This window comes from Sphaeramia orbicularis, chromosome 7 (assembly GCF_902148855.1).
Source record: "Sphaeramia orbicularis chromosome 7, fSphaOr1.1, whole genome shotgun sequence".
Lineage (NCBI taxonomy): Eukaryota > Metazoa > Chordata > Actinopteri > Kurtiformes > Apogonidae > Sphaeramia > Sphaeramia orbicularis.
In genome coordinates this window covers 24,530,697-24,553,832 of record NC_043963.1, presented here as the reverse complement: position 1 = coordinate 24,553,832, position 23,136 = coordinate 24,530,697, and the positions used below count along the sequence as shown (strand labels likewise).

Genomic DNA, 23,136 nt, shown 5'->3' with positions numbered 1-23,136 from the left:
CATTCTGTGTTCTTCCAGTAGCTTGTTATTTATTTTTCACTGTTTCTCTGTTAAAATGGACACATGAGGTTGTACAGAGACACATTTACTGGTGAAATGTGGTGAGTGGCTTCATGATTCCTCACATTTACTTTTTTGGAACACCTGTTGTCTTGCAGGATGAGTCAGACGCTGCCGACTCAGATGCCACCGTATGAAACAGGTCTGCAGCGCTTTGACTCCCTGCTCCCCTTACACAGACTGAGATGATGCACCACAGATACCACATGTCAGTTCTTATAGTTTATTTACTTCCCAGGCGACAGTGATGACATGTCTGAATTCATAAGCTGAGGAAAAACAACAGATCACATGCACCTCATACTTATTACTTTGTGGTTTTTTGATTTTGCCATTAGATGGAAAAAATAAAAAACAGTTTATTCAGTCATTTTCTAAAACAATATTAATCTCTAAATATATATTCTGAGCGCAACAATAAGTATTAAACTTTCTTTAATAATAAAGTGATTTGATTCTAAATGCACTGGTTATAGGAAGGATACAAAAAGGGGGAAGTATTGACCCATTTATGACTTGCAAATGCCAAATGAGTAAACCCGATAATAAGCGACGTAACTATCATCAAAGTCAAATGGGAGGCAACATGAATGTTCACTGTTGATGTAGGCCAAAGTTATAAGGCATATAGCAGCAACTGGAGACTACATCTGCTCCATTTTCTCTGTTTTCTTTTGATAAGTAGAAATATATTGCACTTTGAAGACAAACTGAAAAAATAATCTCACAGGTAATGACAGCAACATGTACCACTGAAGAGAGTCATGCAAGTGGTGATGCTTTTTTTCTTACCACGGTGAAGCTGAATCTCTGTAGCACAGTCTGAGTGGTGATGACTTAACCATCCAGGAGAGGAGGCAGCTCACTCTGCTGCAGTCAAAGAGTTTTTAAAATTTTTTTTACCTCAAGAGTACCCATTTGCATACCAGCAAACAAACGTCTCCCTTTGTGGCTCTGGTTTAGTGGCATTTGTATCAAAGTCTAGCTGCCTGTCCTCTTCTGTGTCGCAGAAAGGATCACTTTTCTCGTAGAACACAGACGCCGGCATCGCACCGCTGTGTCGCCATCGACGTGACGACCTCCCAGGTGTCAATGACAGGGTCGTAACATTCAATACTGCTGAGGAGAGAGTTCCCATCGTATCTAGAAAGAAGCGATGATAAAGAGGATTTAAGATGTTAAAATATGAAACTTTTTAGTAATATGTCAGTGCTGACTATGTGCAGGCATAAGATCAAATAACAGCATTTTTAAGAATAATCCTGATCCATCATTTGAGTTTCAGCCTTTCATTTATGATATAATATACACACTTACACCATTAAAACACACTCTTATGTGTTATTAATGATACCAGTATTTCCAAGTACAATTCATTTCCTTGGTATTAAATGGGGCAACACGATTCGGTTAAAGGTCAGATTGCAATATTGTGGGTAATGTAGTGTTTTACAATTGCAGGTCGAGCCTGTTTGCTTGGTAATCATGAAAAATACCAAGTTTACACTGTACAACACCAAAAAATTTTCATCTGCTACTGGAAGAAAACATCTGTAATTTTCCAACTTTTTTGTATTATTTATTCCTAATCTGAAGATAATATGTGCAAAACTGGTCAAATTTACTAATAGATAAGAACATCAAGCTGAATGAAGAATAAAGCCCATCTGCTTGTTCTTGTTCTTGTGGACTGTGACAGTTTCCTGCTGGAGGAACCAACAGTAGTCACCGTCATGTTTGGGTTGAAGCCTCTTGGCACCTGGTTTCCATTTTGGAAATAGAAATAAAATTAAATTGTAAATCATGCTCATAACTTACATGACACTGACTGAGTGGAAATAAAGATCTTAAATCAATCCCAAGCTTTTAATTAAACAGATCTGATCTTTGACGAGTTAGACTCCAATCTGGAGTCTAATGAAAGTTACAGCTTTCAGATTAGCATCACTTTGGATTGAACCAAACTTTTCATTTAGGTATTGAAAATGATCTGAATTGCGATCGGTTAGACTTCATAAATCTAAAACACCGATATTATATGATGCTAATGGATATATACTGGTTCGTGAAGGACTGTAAATCCTGACATGATGGAGTAAATCAGATTTCAGATTTGGAATTAGTGTACCTGCCACGTCGGGTAAAATCATGTATTTTTCTCCCAATAGTAAACTCTTTGTTGACCAGTGTTAATGATCATTTTGACATGTGTAGCAAATGTTTCAGATTTACTATCTCTGGAAAGAATCAATGCGTTTCAGATGAGTTTGTAAAGTGGCGTTCTCCCCTTAGTACTTATTTTAGAACTGAGTGACCAGTAGTAACCTGTACTGGAGCTGACTGAGCCTGATCAGCTTATTTCTGTTATTGTGAAATTCTGCCCATTATTTATTTGTTTGCTCTCTTGGTTTGATGTTTTTTTAGGCTGTTGGATGTGTGTGTTTGTGTGCTTGTGCTAGTGGGACAGTAACATGACAAAGGTGTGACTTTTATATGTATTCTACTGCCATGATTTAGTTTTTCAGTTTGAATAATTTTACAGCTAATCTTTGTCCACCCAACTGCTGCCACTTGAGCTGCTTATATACATGTCATTTTACTAAAGATGTCCAATTAGCAGAGCTGTTATGAGACTGTACACCTCTGTTGAATGCTTATCAGCATGGATCCATGTTACTGAAAAGTCTGTTATAAGGTTTGAAAACAAGAGTTGGATAAGATCAAATGTGAGCCTCTGCAAGATTGGTCACCATCACTCACCTCTATCTAATGTCCAACCAACACTACACATATGAAAAGACAACATGAGGACTTCCTTACCCGGCAATTGCGTAGAGACGTCCTCGAAGAACAGTTGCCCCTACGTAACAGCGCGGCGTTGTCATACTGGCTACAGTGGTCCAATAGTCTGTTCTGATGTTGTAGACCTCAACAGAGTCGAGGTGTGATACTCCATCAAAACCTCCAACGACATAAATGTGGTCATTGAGTAAAGCCACACCAGCCCCTGAAATCACAATGATCAGAATCAGGATCACAATAGTTGAGTAATCCCATGGGAAATTGTTGTGTTACAGTTGCTCCATTTCAGGTAAATATTTTCACACAGTTTACCGTAAAATGATGCTGCTTTCTGTATGTCTTCACATACCTGATCGCTTGGTGGCCATGGGTGTAACACTGGTCCAGTGTCCTGTGTGTGGGTCATACCGCTCCACTGAGTTCAGTATATTTAATCCATCATATCCTCCTGTGAGGAAATGATTCAATATAAGACAACACTGCAAAGTTCACACAGACTGAGGTGTAACATTTGAATTCCATACCTAGACAGTAAATAAGCCCACTGGCCACCACCAGACCAGCTCCTTCTCTAGCAGTCTGCATGTCTCCCAGCATGCTCCACTGGTCAATGTTTGGATCGTATCGCTCCATGCTAGTGTGACGCCGGCTGCCGTCAAAGCCACCAGCTACATAGATCATATCTGTTGAAACATAAATCAGGTTTTCACTCTAGGTTTTGACTGTTTGCTGTTCTTATTCATCACTGGAATCTGACCTTTAATGATCTTCTGTATCCTTTTATTTTATCCAATGTCTGATAAAGTACAATAAGGTACAAAAAATGATGCAGCTCTGTAGTCACCACTCTGAGCTTTCTGTGCCACAATCTGATGCTGCTGAAGTGGGAACACTAATTAAGACTCAAATTTCAGTACACATTTCAGTTTTATTTTATTTTCTGAAAATTTGAGGAACAATTTTGATTTATTTATTAAAATATTCAGTTAACTTTATGAGGAATGCTAAAGTGCTTATTGTGCTTGAAGGCATTTCAGGATTTGTGCTGGAGTTTGTGTTATTCTTACATTTGACACGATTTGTAAATGTACATGGCTGTGTGAAACTCACAGTACTACCTTTAGCTTTGTTGTTTGCAGGGTTGTAATGAACAAGATAGATGTGCAAAGCATTAAAAACACAAATATATCTCAAATAAATGGCCTCTAGAGGCAAAAGTCATTATTTAGTTAAACTATTTTTACATGAGAAAAAGCAGCCAAAAAATATGAGGGTCCACCTGAGAGCTGGAAGGCAGGTCCCCCCTGCTCTTGCCCGGACGGTCAGGGGCAACCTGAGGGTCTGAAGGGGGGTGCAGGGGCCTCCTGCTCTCACCCAGACAGTCAGGGGCAACTTGAGAGACTGGGGGCAGGGGACTACATCTCTGGCCCGGATGGTCAGGGGCAACCTGAGAGCCGGAGGGCAGGGGGGACCTGCTCTAGCCTGAACGGTCAGGGGCACCCTGAGAGACGGAAAGAGGGGTACTCCTGCTCTGACCCGGACAATCAAGGGCAACCTGAGAGCTGGAAGGCAGGGGATTGCATCTCTGGCCCAGATGGTCAGGGGGCACCTGAGAACTGGAGGCGGAGGGCAGGGGGCTACCATACTGTCTGACCAAATGAGTTAATGATGTGTTAAGTGTAAGGAGAGGTTACATGAGATACTTGGTCTGTGGAAGACAGTTTTCAAAGTGGTTCCATATGGTTATAACCTTAAAACAACAAACCTAATGGTGGTGCAAGACTTTTGCTTGATACTCTATATCTGTTGTCAGTTTCCTCTATATTTGTTATCAGTTTCCTTGATCCCTCATAACCAGTAGCGGCCCTAAAGAAAACAAATCTGAACTGCTAGTTTATGGCAAATGTTTATTTTTCTAAGAGAGGGGGCTTTAATCCCCTGCGAGTGAGTATGACTTGATTCATACAAAAAGACCCTCCTCACCTCCGAGTGTTGTGGCCCCCGCAAGTCCTCGTCGTACATTCATGGTGGCAACAGTGTACCAAACACCATCCTCATCCGCAGTGTAGTCCAGACACTCCACAGAGCTGAGCCTTGACCGCCCGTCGTAGCCTCCGATCACGTAAACTCGATCATGGAGAGACACTGTGGCTACGTAACGCCTTTTCCGTGCAATGTTCTGTAAAAGTCCAGGCTGGTTTAGTCTAATCTGTTTATGTCAAATGTAAAACAAAGGTAGCTTTTAATTAATAAAACTTTTAATTAATAAAGCGCTTACAGGAAGGAAGCTCCATTCTTGAGTTTTCGGATCATATTTCTCAACTATGTCTATTGGTGATTGCTGGCTGCCAAACCCACCAATAACCAACAGAACTTCTTTGGCACCTGAAAGAAGTAACAATGTAGATCACAAGGGATGTGGGAGTAGTGTATATAGCTAAATTACTGTCAAGAACAGGATTCCTACCTAATCTGGCTTGTGTGCGTGGGCCTTGCATCTCACTCCTCAGCTCTGGTCTTAGGTGGAATTTCTTGGCCTCATCAACAAGGTCTCGACACGGCAGACTGCACCGAATGAGGGGCTAAAACATGTCAAAACCTGCTTAATTATGTGACAAATACTCTGACATGCAACGCTCCATTGGAAGGCTTTGAGTGGGATTACACAGTGAACGGCTGCATGTCGCTCGGCTCACCTCAGCATCAATGACATCTGTAATGTAGCGTGGGGTCAGGAGCGGCAGTCGAACAAACTCAAGCATGTCTGGCAAATAGGGCTCTCTCTCTTTTCGGTTGTGTTTGACCCAGTTTAACACTGCCTCAAATACAGGCTCCTCTGAGTCCACCTACAGACAGACAACAAATATATTTACATAAAACAACAGTAAATCAATTAGCCTTTATAAGAATTTCCCAACTCTAGAACACTTTGGAGCAACAAGTTGTTTTTTTTTCACAACGCCAAAGCCAAACTAAAAAGAAAGAAAGAACTACTAAGTTTTCCAGTTATTTATGGTTGTACTAAAACGCAGTTCAGATCACTTGATTACTGATTACTCCTGTTCTATGAAACACAAATAAATCACTTCAGGATGTCACATATTTTTGTATAACCATTTGTCTTGCTAGAATCAGAGTGTAATGTAAATATCTATAATTATTGTTATAATAAACAGTCCAAATATTATGTGCAAATGCTCTGCTTTTTTTTTTTTTTTTTTTTTTTAATAGTTTTTAAGTGTAAATGTTTGCAGTCACCCTTCAGTTTATATATACATGTATATTAAAAATACACATTTTATTACCATTCTCTTTAACTGTTAACTACTTCGCTCTTTTCATTTATGTAAATCTCTTAGCCTTAAGCCTGTGAATTTTCTTTTACATTTTTGTCTATTTATTTAAAGATTATTCCTTTCATCAGTATAATTTCTATGATTTTTTTCTTTTTTTTTTTATCATAATGTGACAAAACTCAATGTTGTTATGTCACATATACACTTGTTCCTATGACATTATAGAAAACTCCCCTAAACCTATGACATTGACAACTGAAAGCACAACAGAAACTGAGGGAAAATCCTGGTTTAGTGACAAATGCAAGTAAGCTGTTCATTTCTGGAAAATACCTGCAACGACTGTTGCTTATCTTTTTATCGTGATATACAATTAATGAGAGAATTAAAAAAAAAAATTATTTCGAACATGAATATGATACAAGCTTCCTGATTACTACTGTTTGACTTCTTTGCACAACATAATATAGAAATGAAAATTCAAGGAAGCATAAAATAATGACACATGCAAAAAGAAAAGAAAGAAAAAAAAGTCATATTCGAAAAGGAGTGAGAAGCATAGCTTATTAGCTCTCACCCCTTTGTCTAAACCAACAATATGTACATCTATATATACATATACACACACACACACACACACACATATATATACATACACCCATATACTTACACATCTTTCCATCTATATACATATATATATATATACACACATATACACACACATACATACACATATACATATATACATACAGGGTGGGGAAGCAAAATTTACAATGGACATTTAGTTGTTTTTTCTCAGCAGGCACTATGTCAATTGTTTTGAAACCAAACATATATTGATGTCATAATCATACCTAACACTATTATCCATACCTTTTCAGAAACTTTTGCCCATATGAGTAATCAGGAAAGCAAACGTCAAAGAGTGTGTGATTTGCTGAATGCCCTCGTCACACCAAAGGAGATTTCAAAAATAGTTGGAGTGTCCATAAAGACTGTTTATAATGTAAAGAAGAGAATGACTATGAGCAAAACTATTACGAGAAAGTCTGGAAGATACTATTAAAGAAGAATGGGAGAAATTGTCACCCGAATACTTGAGGAACACTTGCGCAACACTTGCGCAAGTTACAGGAAGCGTGTGAAGGCAGTTATTGAGAAAGGAGGACACATAGAATAAAAACATTTTCTATTATGTAAATTTTCTTGTGACAAATAAATTCTCATGACTTTCAATAAACTAATTGGTCATACACTGTCTTTCAATCCCTGCCTCAAAATATTGTAAATTTTGCTTCCCCACCCTGTATACATACATACATACATGCACACATGCATACATATACACATCCACATATATCATATACACATACACCTACATACACATACATACACATATATGCATATATGCACATTACATACCCATGCGCATACACTTACATATACATGTACAAATTCATATATACACTGTTCCCTACATATACATACACATTCACACAGGCTTCTCTGCCTCTAATCCCTATGCCATATCAATAAGTAAAGGAAAATAGTCAGTAATGATAATTATCAATTATAACTGCTAAACAAAATATTTTTGTACATTTTCTTAAACTGGATAATATTTGGACTTTGCTTGAGTTCCTCACTTAGATTGTTCCATAGCTTAACACCAGAAATTGATAAATAAAAGCTTTTTAAGGTTGTTGCCCTGTTTTTGATTTTGAAGTTATGTTCCCCTCTTAAATGATAACCTCCCTCCCGATTTCTAAAAAATTTTTTGATATTTTTGGGTAATTGTTTGTTTTTTGCCTTGTACATAATTATTGCTGTTTGGTAAGATACGATGTCCGTGAGTTTCAGTAGTTTTGATTGCCTAAAAAGTGGATTTGTATGTTCCAAGCACTGAGCCTTGTGAACAGTCCTTATTGCTCTTTTCTGCAGGATTGTAAGTGATTGTAATGACGTTTTATAAGTGTTTTCCCAAACCTCAACACAGTAATGTAAATATGGCAAGACCAGTGAACAGTAAAGAGTGCGAAGAGAACTTTAATCCAATAATTGCTTTGCCTTGTATATGATTGCAATATTTTTGGAAACTTTGGACTGTACATGTTTAATATGTGATTTCCAGTTCAGCCTGTCATCTACTATAACCCCCAGAAATGTATTTTCATGTACCCTTTCAATTTCAATCCCATCTAATTCTATTCTCACCTTTGTGTTCGCTGTGCCTTTGCCAAATAACATAACTTTAGTCTTTGCTACATTTAATGATAATTTATTCAAATCAAACCAGGTCTTTAAGTTTTTCAATTCCCCATTTATAACTGCTTCCACTTGAAATCATTTGGCAATTGTAAAAAAAAAAAAAAAAAAAAAAAAAAATGTTGAAAGGTGCACTCTGCAGGAAGTAATTCAAGCAAGAAATCCTTGCACATGTTCCTCAAAAATCCAAGAGAATACTTCTACTCAGGGAAAATTACGTGTGACTGTGATTTACATGTATAGTCTAGTTTTATTTTAAAAACAACAAAAATGACAGGAAGAACCCACTAAGCGAATTGATGATCTATAAATCATCATGTGATAATGACTGTGTTTTCACAAAGCAAGACATGTGGTTGGAAACAGGAATTTCCTGAGCACAAAGGCCAACTTAAATCAGGTTTTCTTCTCTGCAATTTCATTGTCAGCCCTATCCACAGGAGTAAGCAGCACTGCGGGGGGGTTGGGGGCCTCTAACTGATATTACAGCAAGTTGGTACTTGTTTTTCTCTTCATCTACACAGGAGTTTGAAAGAAAATATGAAAGCTGTGAAAGTTAAACATAATTCACACCTTACAATTATACTCAAGTAATTTCTCAGGTATCCTAGAACCAACTCTGACAATTACAGCTGCTGCGTGTATGTCGATGTCAGTTACAATTACAGAAAGGTATGTGTCACCCATCATATTCAACAGATCACACTCTTGACAATAATGCTACAAAGATGTAAAGACATCCGGTTTTCCTACCTGGATTTCATCACATTTAATGAGCTTTTCAACTTCTGTTTGGCTGAGCAGCATGAACTCTTCGTGTTGAACCACCTCGGAGAAATGCTTCTGGGAGAAGAGCTCAGCTGCCTGCATCAGGTCGAGACAGTTGTGAGTTTCAGCGAAGTCTCGAATGCCCAGACAGTTTGAGGGATCAAGCTGACTCTCCAAAAAGTCGCAGCATGCTCTTTTCACCCCTGAGGCAAATAGAGACACATTTGTAGACACATGTATCATTCAATTTCAGTAACAGGTCAATCATCACTGGCCTTTTAGTTCAATTAAAATTCACCTATGAATGATTCCCATTGTACTGCATCCTAAATCAATGGCATCATTAACACAAGAAGAGTCTGGTAAATCTGAGCTCCCATTTATTTACATAGTGCTTCCGACAGGCTATAATATAAACAGCTGCATCTTGTCTACCAGTATCTGTAAGGTCCACCTGAGAATGTAAACATAAAAAAAAAAACAGAGCATAATGTAAAAGTGTGAATAATGACTGGCCCTGCAACTTGAGCTGTACAATTTATGTCTTAATGATGCAATCAAATCATTGTAAAAGTCATGATATGCCAATGCCTAAATACTCTTATCATCTGCCTTATGCACACACTTTTTATATCAGACACACCTAAACCTACCTTTGAGCTGCAGCAGACACGCAGCAGGAAGCAGTTCTTGTACATTCTCCACTGTAACTAACACGGTTTCTGTGTAGACAAAGTCCAACAGGATCTCCATAGTCGCTGCTGTTAGCCCCTGAATGTCAACAAAAGACTTCCCCTTCTCTGCAAGCTACAAAGAAACATTAACAGATGATCAGGTGTAATGACGAGAAACATGTCATTAAGGGATTATTTAGAAGCATTAAGCATAATCCAAGTGTTTGTGCTCATTATTGGCTCAACTTAAGTGATGAAGTAATGTTTACTCTGAGTTAGAAAAAAAACAGCCTATTCAGATGTGGCTGGGTGAACCTTTCCCTATTATATAGTGTAAGGTTATCAGTGAGACATAATGAATTGATTCAATGTCCGTTTTTCACATTTTTGGAAAATGTGATTACTAAAAATAGTTAGAATTTCAGAACTACCTCACTGGTGAACATGGCACAAAAGTAATCACTGCAGGCAGCCAACACAATCCGATGTGCTGGAAAGTCAGTGTTCTCCACCCTCAGAGTGATGTCGCAGAGTGTGTTGCTCTTACGAAGTGAATTCATCGCATTGAGGATGGATTTGGCATGGGAGTTGGTCATGATGTCTTTGGGAGCCATGCTGCCTTGTGAATTTCCCAAGGACCTCAAACTACTCAAAGAATCTAATAGATGCATAAAAGGACATGGAGAAAAACAGAGATTGAACTGCAATATATAAACATCTTCACACAGCAAACACAGTCATCCTAAACATAAAAAACACATAAAGCACGTACTATACATTCATATTTAGTGACATTAGAGACCAGAATTAGTTAAAACCCCTGACATGTAGACTTGTGTTATAATTCAGAAAGCATATAAAATATATATAGTAATGCAATAATATAAAGTATCAGCCTATATTCAGTTATTGTGGTTCAGTACCTATCTGAGGAAGTTAACTTTTGTAACTTCTAGTGGTATCTCATTGTTTTTGCTTCACCATACCTGATTTGTTTTTATTTGTCTGAAGATGTTACATGCAAACTAAATAAATCCATAAAGCTGATTTAGTATGAAATGTACGAAACAGTCTATACATAAACAGCTTTTACATTTATATTAATTATTTAATAGTGATCCTGTTGAAATTAATCACTTAAATAGGGATGCATTGTTATGTATACCGGCTCATTCATTTGTACGACTTAAATATAACTTTGAGAGCATGCCTTTTACTTTTACTCAAGCCTCTTGGCATTATAACACAGCTATTGCAACTTACCGTTAAAAGATTTGAATACTTTTTCCACCACTGGGAGGCAATAACTATAGCTACACATTAGCTAGCAGCCAGCGACAACTGGTGGCTAACGCCAACGCTAGGCAACTACTGAGAAAAATACAGCTGTACAGAGTGAGCCGACGGCCAGAGGAAGACAACACATGAAGCGACAGACACAAAACCACTTGCCAATAATTTACATGTACCTGTCACTGTGGTAAAGCTGATTCAAAACGTCTAGCTAAGTTGCTAACGTTATTAGCACCAAAGTCCCTTGTCCCAGTTCTTGCTGTCAGTCACACTGTATGGAGAAAGCCACTGAACTACATCTAATCCATCATGACCTCTGTTTGATGGCACTCTACGCGGCCTCCTGGAGGACACATATATCTGAAACCTCAAAATAATGCCATAATATCCCCGTTACGTGTTTTAATCAGCTCGAAAATTTCGTTGACTAACTGCAGCAGGTCATAACAGCAGCAGCAGTCTCCACAGATTGGACGTAAATAGACCATTACGTGACTTGTACGTGCGCGCTACCGGCACCGCACGCGTTTCGTTTCAACAAGATGCCTTCCGCGCGTCCTCGCCGCTCTGTGTCCACAGCCGCCGTAGCAATGGTAAAGTGACTCTCACACAAAGTTACACATCCAGGTCCGACCGGGACTTGAAACCAGGCTCCGGGTCCAAAGAGGATTAGTAATACCACTTAAAAAACACATTCTGTTCTTTTGCAGCCACACAAGAACAGCGGCTATATCTTGTAGGAGGAGCTTGCGGCGTGTTTCCGTTAAGAGCAGGCCGAGGGGTAACACGGTGATCTATGCAGCCCTGCTGAGAATTACCGAATAGTGGCGGAACAGGAGCCAGCAACTGGGAACACTCACAGCACAAAGTGTTGAATCATCGGCTGGCTGCTGTCCTTCACACCGAGGGGACACGAAGAAGAGGAAGGAGTGGCAGCCGGACTGTCTGCAATGGAAGCCGAGTTTCGGGAAATCGATGAAAACGGCAGTTGGACCGCCATCTATCAGGTACGACTGAATCAAGGTGGAAGTGACTGAAGTTGAATGTGTCATATTTACAGGGGGAACCACTCAACATGGCTCCAATACTATATAGTTTATTGTCCTGCCTGCTCGGACCAGTCAGATGATTGATGTGTCTGTCTGGGTTCTTCAGGCTTCACATCCCATCACTGAACTGTGACCGTGGGACTGGAACAGGATATAACATGTAGTGTTCATGTACTGTCCGTGTTACTGTCGTGGCAGGTGCGTTCACGTGATTTCAGCGTTTATTAAGATGAAAAACCCTGTTATTATAGCTGTGGGTGAATCCCCGCTGATATTACTCTGTTTTTACACAGATCTATGTGGACTCTGATACAGTCATCAAACACATGTTACTGTCATATCATTACCCACAGCATCACAACTTTACATCTGTTCTGAGGTTGTGTCCTGAGTTAAATACAAAAGATCATCCTCCTTTTAGATGCTGCCACCTAGGGCTGGACAATAAAATTATAGTATTTATCCTGATGTTATTTTATATCGTGCTAAATCTAAATATTAAGGTTTAATTTATATATGTTGTCAAGCAAAACACAATAAAGCGTTTCATTGTTGAATACAGTGAGGTGAAACCCACTCAAAATAACCACTGCATCACAAAATCCAAGATGTGTTTTGTTTTGTAGTGTCTTCTGCACATTATTTCCATCTCCTGTGTTTTCTGTCATTTTCATTTTGTTGCATCTGATACATGTTTTTGTCTGTGTTGTGTCTTTTACTCTTTTTGTCTTGTTGAGTCTTTTATGTCGTTTTCATTGAGTTTTGCATCTTCTCCATCGTTTGTTTTCCTGTTGTGTGTAAAACCACAAGTAACTAACTCACGTCTTGAGCTTTCATCAGACTTTAAGCTGTATAGATATAGTGATGTGACATTTATCATGGTATATTGACATTGACAGATGAGACCATTTTTATCATGATAACATGTTTAAGATAAGGTAAGATAGTATGTTATTAATCACAAAGGAAATTTAGGTATGTGTCAGGTGCTGAAAATCACTCATCAATAAAAAAAACGGATATCAAATAAATTAAAATACTATAAGAACACATCACCCAGCCACACATGTACAGCTTACAGCATCAGGCCTATGTTTCATAAGCAAAATCTCAAATATAATGTTGTGTGTGTTCTTTTTTCTTCATGTGTCACAGGACATTCGCCAGCAGTCATGTGAACTCCCATGTAAGGTCGCCAAATTACCTGAAAACAAGACTAGGAACCGTTACAGAGATGTCAGCCCATGTAAGTGTGTCGAATATTTCTTAAATTCAGTCTCCACATGCATTGTTAGGTCACAGGTAAAAGAGGCTAAAGCTCTTTAATCTCCTGTGTACAGTCAAACATCAGCTACCAGTGACAGACTGAAATAAAACAACTGCTCTGTTCAATATTACACAAACATAGCAGTTTCATTTTGTTTAATTTGTAAAAGCTGCATTTTGTACCTGGCTTCAGCTTCCATTTTGTCTTTAAATATGGCTAAATAAATAATACTGTGCTTTATATTATTAATTTCCAGTGTTTTTACTTGTTAACTGTTGCTTCTAAGTCTACGAAGCGTGATCAGTAACTTTAATAATTACACATTTTTGCTGATTTTGTAAATACTGATAAGTTATCCTCTGTGTTTTTTTTTCATGTCACTGTGTTGCTGATGTGTTTTATAAAGTAAGAAAAGTATCTGGTGTTTACATTATTTTTCTCTAAAGTGTTTTCCCGTAATGTCACAGTCCAACAGTCCGAGTATGTGGTTTCCTCTTTTTCACACTGAATAGCTTATGCAAATGAAACAGAACATGTGTCTGTCAGTTACCGTTCATGCTGTTAAGTATGATGTATGTGTATTCATTCTGTAGATGATGTGAAGATATATAACTGAAACTTGTTAGTTTCAGTCAGATATTTACTCTTTAACTGAAGCGTTCTTTCACACGATGTCAAAAAGCTGACATTGTCTTTTTAAGCTATATATAAACACTGGTGTTTTTGTTCCACGACGGCCACCATATATTCTCAGAAGTTGTGTAGGTGTGAGAATAAGCTTTAAAATCCCAGGGGTTTGTGAAACATCGGAAACATGTGAGCAGACTTTAAATATTTTATGTTTTTAGTTGATCACAGCAGAATACATCTGCAGCTGGGTACGAATGACTACATTAACGCCAGCTTATTAACAGTCGAGGAGGCGCAGAGGAACTACATCCTCACTCAGGTAAGTACAGAGCAGAAGAGTCAATACACTGAGATATTTAAATACATGCAGTGGTTTTATTTAGTTGATCTCCGAATAGCGCCTGCTGTTCTAACATCATGTCATCATCTATGATTTTAGGGACCCCTTCCAAATACATGTGGCCACTTCTGGGAGATGGTGTGGGAGCAGAGGACACGTGGTGTGGTGATGCTAAACAGGGTCATCGAGAAAGGCTCGGTGAGCAGTGGAAATAAACTACAAATGTGTGAAGACTCCAGGTCCATTGTCATTGTCTTCTTGTTGTATGTAACATGCATCCTTTTTTTTAAGATTAAATGTGCTCAGTACTGGCCACACAGAGAGGAGAAAGATGCCATCTTTGAAGACACCAGTTTCAAGCTTACCCTTGTGTCGGAGGACATCAAATCTTACTACACAGTCCGTCAACTGGAGTTGGAAAATCTGTCTGTAGGTTTCCTCTTTTATGTTTATTTTCTGTGAGTAGTAGTGAGTAGGTATGGACATAAGAGATTTACCCACTCTGTTTACATGCACAGTAGTGCTCCACAAATGAATGGCATACTTCATCTGGATAGTCTAAATTAGACCTCATTCCAAATGTAGAATTGTGGGTCATGCTGATAGTATTTGGGTTTTCACAGCAGTCTTTGGACATGCATGTCCTTTTGCACTGTAGGGACTTTTTGCAGTTCCTGTAACCTTTTCAGGACCTAGGCCCTTCTTTCGCGCATTTGGACAGCATAGGAACTTGGAACCACAGACCTCAGTTTCTATAACCATTTTAGCTCCTACTCCCAGGCAGGGTCTTTTGATGGTTCCATAGGAACTCATATGATGTAGGTGTTTGGTGACTGGTAGAACTCAGGCCACACCCATTACCAGATTTCTGCTTTTTGCAGCGCCACAATTCTTAAAAGTAACTGTTGCCGTTTCTCAATATCAAGAACGGAGAGTACGGTCTTGGTAAGAACAGTCCCAGAGAACGGACTTCCTGAGAACACAAGTCTCTCTGTAATTGGAACGGCTGTACTTGTGAACTTTCCTCCCTGTCTCTGCTGTATTTCCACCATTGGCTCACTAACATATTTCCCTTAGATCACCACAATGTCACTCGATTTGATTTCAATACATTTGTACGAGTATTTACTTGTCATTTTTATATTTTGTATATTTTTCAAAACTGTAATACATTTCATTGGTTCAGCCAGGCTGGGCAGCGGGGCTCCCATCTCGGCCGTCACTGTCGCAGACGTTTGCATCATACCGGTCCCTACCATGGTCCCTTACTGCCTGTGCGGGTGCAAAATGAAACAGTTCCCCTGGGGGAGAGTAGTTCCTAGAACGAAATTCGAGGTGGACAGTTCTTGGAACTGTGTTCTTAGAACTCATCTGTCCGAAAGCGCCTTATAAAGCACTTCTTTAGTGTTTACTATAGCTTGTGACAAATGGCCTCTTTCCTGGTGTCTTGGCCTTTTCTTTGTTCTTTGCTCTTTCTTGGTGTTTTAACTTGGCTCTGCTGTCACTGTGTATTAGCAAAAACATCTTTTGCTATCATACACTGCAAACATGATGTATAACTTGATGTTCAGTTTTATTTTTCTATCTCACCACAATAACATACTGTGTGGTGAAAGCTGTTACTGGTGCCCCTCTAATACTCTCATACACCAATGTAAAAAAACCAAAAACAAACTCTTTTCCACCTCTTCCTATGAACACAGATGATCAGTAATCTGAAAATCTAACATCTGTTAAGAGTCAGCTCTGTGTGTTGTTTTGCATACAGACCAACTAGGCAACATTTGCAGGGTTGGGTTTGAGATACATGACCAAAAGAGAATAATTCTTCTTTGTTTTTCAGGATGAGAATATCACTTTTAAATATTATGAAATTGATTTGGATATCAGGAACAAATATTGCATCTCCCACTGCACTGTGGAAGTTTTTAAGTGGAGTAAGCATGACTACATGTGAACTGGTAAAGTTCTTAGTAGATATATTCACTTTTTCTGTGTAAGGACAAAAAGCAGAATATTATGTACATGCAAACATTGTCACTGAGCAACTATTGTTCTTCCACTCATGCAGGTTCTGCTCTTTTCCTTATTGCTTTAATTATTTTCCCTTTGCCTCCTACAGACACAAGAGACTCGTGAGATTTTACATTTTCACTACACCACCTGGCCTGACTTTGGTGTCCCAGAGTCTCCTGCCTCCTTCCTTAACTTCCTGTTCAAGGTGCGAGAGTCGGGTTGTCTCAGTTCAGACGTGGGGCCGGTGGTTGTGCACTGCAGTGCTGGCATCGGGCGCTCTGGGACCTTCTGTCTTGTGGACACCTGCCTGTTACTGGTTTGTATACAGCTTGATAGTGAAAAATTTAACAGGGTGTATCTCTCACACTATTTCCATTTACATTCACAGGAAATTAGCTCATGCTTATCTGGAACATGTGCAATAGTTTGCAAAAGCTATGAAGATTTTGCTAAAGTAGTCAAACTCCATTTTAGAAATTAAAATGTAGTGACTCAGTGAATTCAATTCAATTTCAATTCAACTTTATTTGTATAGCCCAATATCACAACAAGGTTATCTCAAAGGACTTTACAGAGGCAGTTGGAGTAAACAATAGTCAAATAAACAGCAAGAAAATGAGTAGTATCCAGGGCATCCCCCGTCCTTAGACCCTCCTTCTCGGCAAGGAAAAACTCAAAACCCAGTGGGAAAAGGGAGAAACCTCGGGGAGAACCACAGTGAAGGAGAGATCCACTCCCATGGACGGACAGGTTATAGATGCACCAGGACTGATGGATGTCCATTTGCAGATGTAGTTCTAGTCTGCAAGGATGCAGTAGGGTGGACACATGGGGGGTCCATCCCGCTGGATGAGACAGGCAGGAATGAGGAGGCCCATCCACAGTGGTGAGGCCGAGGACGTCCATCCAGGACAGGTGGGGGAGGGGGTCAGGACACAGGACAGGGCAGGACACAGATGGGTCAGCGCAGATCCTGTCGTCATTGGCTCCCAAGCGGTTACAACTGAAAAAGTAGCCACTCCCCCGGAGGGGAGTGGGGAAAGGGGACTCCAGGTGAATAGTAATGCACAGACTAAGTTGGCTAAATATTAAAAATATAAGTGCAGACCAGAATGGTACGTAGAACCAGAAACAGGAGATAGGACTCAGTGCCTGTACTTCCCCCAGCATTCTTGCTCCTAGGGCAGCTTAGACTGAACTGTGGGTTCAGTCTGGTTTGAACTAGCCTGACCATAAGCTTTTTCAAATAGGAATGTTTTTAGCCTGACCTTAAATGTAGAGACTGTGTCGGCCTCTTTAATGTTAACTGGAAGCTGATTCCATAAAACAGGAGCTTGGTAACTAAAGGCTCTAGCTCCTACTGTACTTTTACAGACCCTGGGAACTACCAGTAGACCAGCATTCTGAGAACGAAGGGTTCTTTTGGGATGGTACGGCACCAGAGCATCTCTGAGATAGGAGGGGCCCATACCATTAATGGTCTTGTATGTGAGGAGGAGGATTTTGAATCTAATTCTAAACTCAATTGGAAGCCAGTGAAGGGCTTGGAGCACAGGGGTGATGTGGTCTCTTCTATTTGTTCCTGTTAGTAGTCTCGCTGCCGCGTTCTGAACCAGTTGAAAACTTTTTAGAGAGCTTTTAGGACATGCTACGAGAAGTGAGTTGCAGTAATCTAATCTAGATGTAACAAACGCATGAACTAATTTTTCTGCATCATTTTTAGATAGAATATTTCTAATTTTGGCTATGTTGCGCAGGTGGAAGAAGGCGGTTCTGCAGGCTTGGTTAATATGTGGTTTAAATGATAGATCTGGGTCAAATAGAACTCCTAGGTTTCTAACTGTGGCGCTGGAGGCTACACCCACATTGTCCAGAGTGACTATCTGGTCAGTTAGGGAGTCTCTCGCATTTTTAGGGCCTATTATAATGACCTCTGTTTTTTCAGGGTTAAGTAAAAGATAATTAGCGCTCATCCAGGTTTTAATGTCACGGACACAGGAACTTAGTTTATCTACTTATCTGGTCTGATCAGGTTTAACCGATAAATACAGTTGTGTATCGTCTGCGTAACAGTGAAAATTAATGCCATGTTTTCTAATAATGTTACCTAAAGGCAGCATGTATAGTGTAAACAAAATGGGCCCGAGGACCGACCCTTGTGGCACGCCGCAACTAACTCTGGAATATGTTGATGATTGTTGGTTTACATGAACAAACTGGTACCTATTAGATAAATAGGATTTAAACCAGCAGAGGGCTGTTCCTCTAATGCCTATGTCCCATTCTAATCTCTGCAGTAAGATACTGTGGTTGATAGTGTCAAAAGCTGCACTCAGGTCCAATAAGACCAGGATCGAGACCAAACCATCGTCAGCAGCTAATAACAAGTCATTAGTTACTTTGACTAACGCAGTTTCAGTGCTATGATGAGCACGAAAGCCAGACTGGAAGTGTTCAAATAAACTATTGTCCTGTAAATGCTGACACAGCTGTTTAACTACCACTCTTTCAAGAACTTTTGAGAGGAAGGGTAAATTAGATATAGGTCTGTAATTGACCAGGATGTCGGGATCTAGAGTAGGTTTTTTCAGAAGTGGTTTAACAACTGCAAATTTAAAAGATTGTGGCACGTAGCCAGTAATTAGTGAGGTATTAATTATAGTTAGAATTGTGTCAATAGTTAGCACTTTAGACTATTAAACTCTGTATGTTTCTGATGTTTTTACATGATCTGTAGATGTCCATTCGTAAGGACCCTTCTTCAGTGCGTATTCGTGATGTGCTGCTGGAGATGAGACGCTACCGTATGGGCTTGATTCAGACAGCAGATCAGCTTCGCTTTTCCTACCTTGCTGTTATTGAAGGTGCCAAGTACATCAGGGGAGACACATCTCTGCAGGCAAGTCCTCCCTCTCTGTTTTTAAGAGACATTACACCAAAGGCATAATGGGCTTCAGGGAACATGTTTGTATTCTTATATTCACTTGATTGACTTATTTTCATTTCGGTGGGACTTTACAAGAGTCAGAGTCATTTAAAGCTCCTAAAGCAAAGTGAGAACTGTCTAACAGGATTATTAATGACTGATATGAGAGGAGAATAAGGAAACAAGACAGTGATGGATATGAGCCTGTATGTTTCAGTCCTTTATAGTACAGCAACAGGATCGTCAGACTTTGAAAATACACATCTTCCTAATGTAAGACTAAATATTAATATAGATGAATCAATGTCATTTCACTCTGCTGCTTTACTCTGTGTTGAGCTATGGAGTTGAACAGTATTGTCACATATGAGGGAGTCTTAGTGGCTTATGTCATTACAGCTGTCAATCACATGTTTGACACTTCACCTGTCTGCAAACATCTATGAGTACACAACCCACAGAGGGGGGTAGAATTCCTATTTCCCCTCAGAGTGCTTCAATTACAATATACTGAAAGACAACTATGGAATTGATGCTTAAAAACCATCAAGCACTGCAGCCTTAGCGATAGGTTTTATGTGGTCCTAGATAATAATAGAGATCATTATGAGAGGGTGCAGTTCAGGTATTTGCATGAGGTCCTGTGTGCATTATCAACACATAGCATATCTGTGTCTTAATGTGGCATTGTGTTTTTCTCCAGGAGTCATGGAAAGAGCTCTCAAACGAGGAGGATGATCCTCCAGAGTTCACCCCTCCTCCTCCCCTTCCCCCTCCCAGAGATCCTCATAATGGCAAAGTCGAGTCCTCCTTTTTTCCTGAAAGTGATGCGGTCATCCAGCAGATGATCTACAGTCAGGGGTAATTATTCTAATATTTCTCTTTCATGCTTTACAGAGACATCGAAGATCAGTTCTCATCTTTAACTTTATTTCTTATTCAGATCCTCACGAGAGCCCGAGCTGCGAAAGAGGAATTTTCCTGCCCCTCAGCCTCCTCCTGACGGTGCTGATCAACTTGATGGCCACGTGGGATTTGAAGATCATACCTCCACAGCTCCGGCTCCATCCCTGGAGCAGCAGCAAGAGACGAAAGAACAGGAATTTCCCGAGGCAACAGAGCAGCCGATAGAAAGCTCTCCTGTGCCGGGGACTTGGTCCCCTCTTTTAGCCAATGTGTGCCTGTGTACGGCACTGGCTCTCAGTGCTTATGTCTGTTATCGAGCCTTTTTTCACTGATGTCTGTCCTCCTCCCTGCATTTTGTTTGTCCCTCTATTTTCTCTGCTGTTGCAAAGTGGAGTAGGCTGTCCACTAGTCCTGCTCTGACTGGGTTTACTCTGCGAGTGAATTATTTGAACTTCAGTGGATTCAGGTTCACTCGTTTAATTTTTACAAATGCTGTGCAGAGGGTCAGCTGGTTGGAAATGACAGGCTGCCAATCCTTATCTCACACCCTAAAGTTTTTTTTTCTCCAATACGTTTTCTTGAACGCTCAGGGCTTCAGTTTTCAGGTGTCACATCCAAATGTGTGCCACGTTCAACACAGACTAAATATACAATATGTGCATCAGTTTGTGGGGGAAGTTAATTTTAGCTCCCTGTTCTGTAAAATTGACATCTTGTCATCTTTTTATTTACCAAATCATGTATATGTGTGTGTTCTTCCATTCATGCAATCCTAATGTGTCTTTTCATCTTACGTTTGCTTATACATGGATCAAAAATCACAGAGCCAGATTTTTGAACAGCCTGTCTGAAAATATGCCAGTAAGGGAGAGACTGTATTTTTGTTCTCTTGATGGGTAAATGCTAAACCCTACAGTAAGTATGTGAAAGTAAGAGGGAAGCAACCCTGTGCCCATGAGATATAAAAAAATGCATGCTGGGGTTTGGCATTGAATTGTAGGGCTGCAGGAGGCAGTACCAATGTGTGTTTGTGTATGTACACTTGTGTGAGTGGTAGTTAACGGAGCTTTCTACTGATGTTTGAGTTATGTCTACTCGGTGAGGAATATTCAGCTTGTTATATCTACAGACAGATGTGGATGTGATTACCTCCTGGTAGAGAGTAAAGCTTCCCTGATAGCCTGACAGTGACAAAAAAATGGTGCAATCGCAGGACACCTGGATGTTCTGTTGGATGACTTTAACACCCAACTTTCCGGTCACATTGGTTGACAACATGTGAAGGCTTTTCACACACAGGGAAGTGAATGTGTAACATAACCTGAATGCAGCTGACACGTGTTGTAGTGAATGTGTGTTCAGTCAGCAGAGGCCACAGATACACACAAGATCGACACATGGAGTAGCTGACACACAACTCTTTTTTTTTTTTTTTTTTTTTTTTCTTTCCTTTTCGCCAGCAATACAAATACTCAATAGTGTCTCCCTTTATCAGACTGTCCTGCCTGACCTGTCTGAACAGGGAACCAGGGATTCTGAACAAACCAAAAATTCAACACCAGCACGGGGATTTCAACAGTATGCTGTAGTGATGATCTGTTTTGTCATAGTGTCGCCCTGAGCTGGCAATATTGTTTTGTATGATGTTGTTTGACTTTTTAGCATGCTGCATTTGTGAATTGACAGGTTTGTCCTAAGAAGAGATTAGTTAAGCTGCTAGCATTCAGTTTACCTTTATGACTCAACAAAGTACAGTACTTGAGTCCGACAGCTGTATCTTTCTTTAGAATGTATAAACGTCCTGTCCGAGGACACTCTTATTAGATATATAAATATATTTTTTTTCAAATCAGGTTTCAGTGTGCTGAGTTTTTTTTCTGCTTTGGCAAGGTATTAATTCTCAGCACCTGTGCAGCCATTGCACCAGGTTCTCCTGTTTTTTCTATACTTATGCTGAGCTCAAAACATGTATTTTTTTTAATTTACATTTGTTGTTTTCCTTTTTAAATAAAATAAAAGTCTTCTGTTTCTTTGTTCTTATTTCTAGAGTAGATTTACATGATCTAATTCTCAGTCTGAACAATGGGAATAAAAGGTGACTCATATTTTATTCATATTTTGATAAAAGGGTTCTTCTAGGTAATTAACCTCAAAATGTAGCTTGTCCACTTTGTCTCCACGTTTTAAACTCATTGCCTTTGTATTTGTAATTTGTAACAAATCAGCCATAAGTTAACAAATATTAATTATTGTTACAAACTGCAGATTTAAATCTGACTTCATGGTCAGTGCTGCTGCTGCTGCACACCGTAAACAACTTGAAATATCTCAGAACACTTATAATACTATATTAGGCACTCTTCCATGTCTATGATTTCATATAGCTAATTTTACAGCAGAAATGTACTTCTTCGCTGTTAAACTTTTTTTTTTAAATACACCACCAGGTGGCTCTGCAGGACTAAAATTCCAGTAGGTTTCTCAGCCTGTGGCGCCTTATGCTTTTTGAAACAGCCCACTCTTTCCTGTTTTTCTGCTGTACCTGGGTTTGCTCATCAATATTTTTTTATTTACAGACATCTGGAGTCTGGAATAGAGATGATTTCATTTCCAAGGAAATGGTGATACTGCATACCTGAAATATTTCTCATGTTTTCTAAAGGTTTGAGTAGATAAAAATTTAAATTAAGGCATTCATCATCTATTGGCAAGATATTTGAACATTTAGAAGTGCTTCATCATCCAAAAGCTGGCCACAGACATTACTAACATGTTATGTTCTCAAGTAGTTCACACTCATTCCTTATAATGCACTGGAACAAAGCTTTTCAATGACTTCACTTA

General features: G+C 39.5%; 2 protein-coding genes and 1 long non-coding RNA gene across 5 annotated transcripts in view; 1 reads left to right on the top strand and 2 right to left on the bottom strand.

The window, feature by feature from the left end:
• Window positions 1-269: 269 nt before the first annotated feature.
• On the bottom strand, window positions 270-11,727 carry klhl12 (kelch-like family member 12). 2 transcript variants are annotated; one of them, XM_030138367.1, is made up of 12 exons: window positions 11,129-11,727; window positions 10,297-10,523; window positions 9,845-9,998; window positions 9,177-9,394; window positions 5,559-5,708; window positions 5,330-5,444; window positions 5,141-5,247; window positions 4,846-5,041; window positions 3,387-3,545; window positions 3,212-3,310; window positions 2,881-3,067; window positions 270-1,203 (listed from the first exon to the last, which is right to left on the bottom strand). In XM_030138367.1, exons 1-12 carry the CDS (start codon window positions 11,184-11,186, stop codon window positions 1,077-1,079), a joined length of 1,797 nt encoding a protein of 598 aa, XP_029994227.1. In that variant the 5' UTR covers window positions 11,187-11,727; the 3' UTR covers window positions 270-1,076. The 2 variants fall into 2 exon arrangements, with proteins under 2 accessions (XP_029994227.1, XP_029994228.1); XM_030138368.1 differs by having other exon boundaries at window positions 11,335-11,727.
• On the top strand, window positions 11,672-22,326 carry ptpn1 (protein tyrosine phosphatase non-receptor type 1). Of its 2 annotated transcripts, XM_030138372.1 has the most exons (10): window positions 11,672-11,751; window positions 11,869-12,165; window positions 13,363-13,453; window positions 14,323-14,423; window positions 14,544-14,642; window positions 14,736-14,873; window positions 16,567-16,776; window positions 19,198-19,359; window positions 20,090-20,247; window positions 20,330-22,326. In XM_030138372.1, the coding sequence occupies exons 2-10, from the start codon at window positions 12,109-12,111 to the stop codon at window positions 20,622-20,624; spliced, it is 1,311 nt and encodes a 436-aa protein (XP_029994232.1). In that variant the 5' UTR covers window positions 11,672-11,751; window positions 11,869-12,108; the 3' UTR covers window positions 20,625-22,326. The 2 variants fall into 2 exon arrangements, with proteins under 2 accessions (XP_029994232.1, XP_029994231.1); XM_030138371.1 differs by lacking the exon at window positions 11,672-11,751 and having other exon boundaries at window positions 11,766-12,165; window positions 20,330-22,320.
• Window positions 19,249-23,136, bottom strand: part of LOC115422211 (uncharacterized) — an 85,292-nt gene continuing 81,404 nt past the window's right edge. The window contains exon 4 of the long non-coding RNA XR_003935810.1: window positions 19,249-19,374. This is a non-coding gene — a long non-coding RNA (uncharacterized LOC115422211). The remainder of the gene's footprint in view (window positions 19,375-23,136) is intronic.